The following is a 4,837-nucleotide window of genomic DNA, read 5'->3' on the forward strand; positions in this document are numbered from 1 at the left end:
CGCCAACAATGCAATCCAAAATAAGCACTAAAATATTGCCAATGGCAGCAAGTTTCTTGCAAATTAAACGAGCTCAAGTAATGCCAAGCGCCCAAATGACTGCTCGAACAACTACTGCAACATTTAATGTTGAAGCAACAATGTTGACAACATTGGCGCAGTTGAGCGCCAGTGCTGAGCAAGCCGGTCAGAGTGGGAAGGGAGAGGATGGTTCAGAAGTTTCAAAAGCAACTGCGGTAATAGAAACAACAAAAGTGCAAACCTCCACAACACCAACAACAACAAGAGCAACAGACGAAAAACAAACAACACAGCTGTCACAAACAACAATACAGCCTGAGTCAATGGCCAAACAGAAAGTAGATAACAATTTAACTCGAAATGACAGCGACAATGACGGCTATAAAGTGCAGTCAGACAAACAATGGCAAGAAGAAGAAGACGCAAAGAGAGGGACAGCAACAATGGCAGCTAAACAATTGGCGAGGGCAAAGGCGGCACAATTTTGGCAGCAACATAATTTTAAACGAGCAAATCCGTATCCAAACGACATTTCCGGTCAATGGCGTCACAGCGAAGAGGAGCGCCGTTGGCAGGAGGCACAAAATGAAAGCACTACCGAGCACAGAGTAGCTACAACAAGAGGGCCCGTTACAACAACGTCACCACCATCACCTCACAAACACGAGCCGTTACAACTGCACATACGAGATCGTCATTTAATTGGAACACCGTTGCTCATGCACCGTGGCGAAAATATGCTGGTGGAGGCGGCCGAGGCGCTCAGGCAAACGACTGTTACAGCTAAAGCAGCATCAACAACAGCAACACACATCACTACAACTACCAGTACGGTGCAGTCTTCAAAAGCAACAAACGATAGTGTGTTGCAGCAGCGTACAATGAACGACAAAGCTTTGGCCACAAGCCAACTAATGGAAGCTGAGCATCAAGCGAACGTCAACCTTTCAAGGGAGGAGGAAACGAAAGCGAATCTGCTGCAGTTGATTACAAGAACTGCAAATAGCAATAACTTCTCTAACACGGAACGCTCGCAAGCGGAAGCAATAAACGTTGAGACAAATGTGACGCCAGTACAAGAAATTGGCAGCGAGGACCAACAACGCCCGGTGAAGCAATACGATAGACATGCAGATAAGCAAATGTTGGCAGAAAAAGTGGTAGCCACAAAAACAACAGTAATGGGCGCCATAACCACTGCAGCCACTGCAACCACAACGGACAACATAAACATGGAACAACATAAAGTTACAGCAAGCGGAGCGCACAAGGTGTACGCTACAGAGCGCCGAGTGCTGCCAAAAAAATATGACGATATCGCAGGTGCTGGCGTCGGAGGAAGGCACAACAAGCCCACGTTGATTATGAAGAAAATGACTATACAAACAAAGCACACGCACCACACACAAGCCCCGCTGCAACAGCACTACTCGCTTAACACGCCACGGGAAAACGAGTCGGTGTTACGTGAGCGCAGTGGTGAAGCGGTTGCGGGTGGCGTCCACGGATTTGTAGGCAAACTTATGAATGCGGAAAGCGACTTGTTTGAGGATAACAGCGCACATAACTGGAACAGCATCAATGAGCAAACGGAGTTGTCCCACAATATGCCACAACCNCGTTGCTCATGCACCGTGGCGAAAATATGCTGGTGGAGGCGGCCGAAGCGCTCAGGCAAACGACTGTTACAGCTAAAGCAGCATCAACAACAGCAACACACATCACTACAACTACCAGTACGGTGCAGTCTTCAAAAGCAACAAACGATAGTGTGTTGCAGCAGCGTACAATGAACGACAAAGCTTTGGCCACAAGCCAACTAATGGAAGCTGAGCATCAAGCGAACGTCAACCTTTCAAGGGAGGAGGAAACGAAAGCGAATCTGCTGCAGTTGATTACAAGAACTGCAAATAGCAATAACTTCTCTAACACGGAACGCTCGCAAGCGGAAGCAATAAACGTTGAGACAAATGTGACGCCAGTACAAGAAATTGGCAGCGAGGACCAACAACGCCCGGTGAAGCAATACGATAGACATGCAGATAAGCAAATGTTGGCAGAAAAAGTGGTAGCCACAAAAACAACAGTAATGGGCGCCATAACCACTGCAGCCACTGCAACCACAACGGACAACATAAACATGGAACAACATAAAGTTACAGCAAGCGGAGCGCACAAGGTGTACGCTACAGAGCGCCGAGTGCTGCCAAAAAAATATGACGATATCGCAGGTGCTGGCGTCGGAGGAAGGCACAACAAGCCCACGTTGATTATGAAGAAAATGACTATACAAACAAAGCACACGCACCACACACAAGCCCCGCTGCAACAGCACTACTCGCTTAACACGCCACGGGAAAACGAGTCGGTGTTACGTGAGCGCAGTGGTGAAGCGGTTGCGGGTGGCGTCCACGGATTTGTAGGCAAACTTATGAATGCGGAAAGCGACTTGTTTGAGGATAACAGCGCACATAACTGGAACAGCATCAATGAGCAAACGGAGTTGTCCCACAATATGCCACAACAAAAGCACAGCACTGTGAATACGCCCGTTATAAGAGATAGTCGCTTGGGCTTGCTAGCCGCAATGCAAAGTGTACAGTTTGGTGAACAGTCAGCAGCGCAGGAAAAACTCGATGCGCCCACAGCTCAACTCTCGATCAGCATGCAGAGCCGCACGCCAACACAGTCACAGCTGCACGAGCCAATGCACGGGCAGGAGCGCGCTGCTGCGCACATGCAAACGCAAAAATGGTTGGACGCGCGCAAAATCGGAACGGGTACAGCGCATCCAGGCGTGGTAATTTTACTCTCTTTCTCGCTACTCGCTGTACTTCTGGTCGGCCTAATGCATGTCTATCGCTGTGATGTGTTGCCATGGAGGCGCCATTTGCTCGCCCATCAGCAGCGACCGCATCATCAGCGACAATTTAATGCCACCGCAGACGATGATGTGCACAGCTTTTTGCATTACCACAACAATGGCGGCGGTGAGCAGCAGCAGCAGCAGTGTACGCAACAACCGCCGCGCTGGCATCACGGCACGCGGTCACGCGCGCCCTACAGCTCGCCGCTACACAATTTGCATGTGCGCGAGTTGCAAAAGACTTCAGCTGTGGAGCTCGAGGTAGCAGCACGCGTGACGCGCAGCTATTATGATGTTAGACCATATGCAAGGAGCACTACAGCGCCGCGGCGCAATGACAGCACGGGCAGTAGTGCCAGCGGCGGCAGTGGCGAGGCATCGCGCAACAGCAGCAGCAGCCTGAGCAGCACACATTCCTCATCCACGGCGGGCATATTAGAGGCGGCAGATGATGCTTTCTATGTGGAAATGGCGGCAGAATGTGGTCAAATGACTGGCTGTAGTAGCGTAAATGATTCACAACATTGTGACATGTTGCCGATGGAGCTGTTGGCGATGACGTCGGCGGGCAAGCGAAATAATGGCAATGATGCAGATGCGGCAGTACATGAGACAGCGAGTTTGCGGTTGGGTGGCACGGACGTTGAAGAAAAAATTACCGGCGCAGTGATAGGGGCTAAGGCGGGAAAGCAAGTAACAAAGGCGCGCGACAACAGTGGTATCAGCGCGCTGCAGGCCAATGGCTGTAGGAGCAAAGTGCGCTCGAATACGGCATCTTACGTAGCACCGTCATCGTCCACGCGTAAATTTGACTTGTGGTGACAATCGATGTTTCAGCGCCAATATGCGCCATTCCAATAAATATGCGCGCTAACGCAAAGTGACAGGAGTGAGAGCAGTCATCAACGAAGGTGAAAAAATTTAAACCGAAAATGCTACTGGCATATAAGAGTGGAGTAACGGAGATGACAGCTGACAGCTGACAGCTGACAGCTGACTTGCTGACGGCTTATGAATTCGAATGCGGAGCAGGCGCAGTAAAGAACTTGATAAGTATGTAGTTTTATTGTGTAAAATAAGATACTTAATTAGGAATGTGGTTCAATGTGAACACAAATGTATGTATGTCAGTTGATAAGTATGTTAGCCAATGCATTATTGATAGGACGTTGTAAAAAAATTAGTATAGAAACTAATTTGGTGAAGATTAGGTAATTATTGAATAGATTCAGAAAATGCCAAAAGTACAGACAAAAGTTGCAAAGAAATTGAAGAAAAATGTTTATAAAATTTAACTTTAAAAAATATAGGTACACATTTCCCAGTTTTTATGGTAGAGTTTTCCCAAAACATTTTTTAATACTTCAAACTTATTTAAACACCGGGCACATATACATACAAAACACCTTTACTTTTGATTAAATTTTCGCTGGAATCGCAATACGGCCATACTTGGACGTCTAACATTAATATACCTGTAAAGTTGGAGGGGGACTAATGGAAGAAACTACAGCCTACTTCCTGATATGTATTACCTTAAACCCTCACTTAGATAATTGNCATTTCCCAGTTTTTATGGTAGAGTTTTCCCAAAACATTTTTTAATACTTTAAAGGTATTTAAACACCGGGCACATATACATACAAAACACCTTTACTATTGATTAAATTTTCGCTGGTATCGCAATACGGTCATACTTGGACGTCTAACATTAATATACCTGTAAAGTTGGAGGGGGACTAACGGAAGAAACTCCTCCTGATATCTGTTACCTTAAACCCTCACTTAGATAATTCGCATTAGATATAATAAATAAATATGCACGAGTACATGCGGGTGATTAGCCAAGCGAACAGCTGAATCATAGCTGATAGGTTGGAACAATTCTTGGAAAGTTAAACGTCATCAACTCACTCCGTATAAACTTGTGCAGGGATACCTAAACTTTGT

General features: G+C 46.8%; 1 protein-coding gene across 1 annotated transcript in view; it reads left to right on the forward strand.

Annotated features, from left to right (window-relative positions):
• 2mit (leucine-rich repeat-containing protein 2mit) overlaps positions 1–3,742 on the forward strand; it is a gene marked incomplete at its 5' end in the record, with an annotated part of 21,182 nt that extends 17,440 nt beyond the window's left edge. Inside the window, 2 exons of the mRNA XM_017621126.1 lie at positions 3–1,641; positions 1,713–3,742. Of these exons, the coding sequence (XP_017476615.1) occupies positions 3–1,641; positions 1,713–3,709 (3,636 nt within the window). The remainder of the gene's footprint in view (positions 1–2; positions 1,642–1,712) is intronic.
• Between the last annotated feature and the right edge of the window lie 1,095 nt (positions 3,743–4,837).

This window comes from Rhagoletis zephyria, unplaced genomic scaffold (assembly GCF_001687245.7).
Source record: "Rhagoletis zephyria isolate East Lansing unplaced genomic scaffold, Rhagoletis_zephyria_1.1 Rzeph_scaffold_02365, whole genome shotgun sequence".
In the NCBI taxonomy this organism is placed as follows: domain Eukaryota; kingdom Metazoa; phylum Arthropoda; class Insecta; order Diptera; family Tephritidae; genus Rhagoletis; species Rhagoletis zephyria.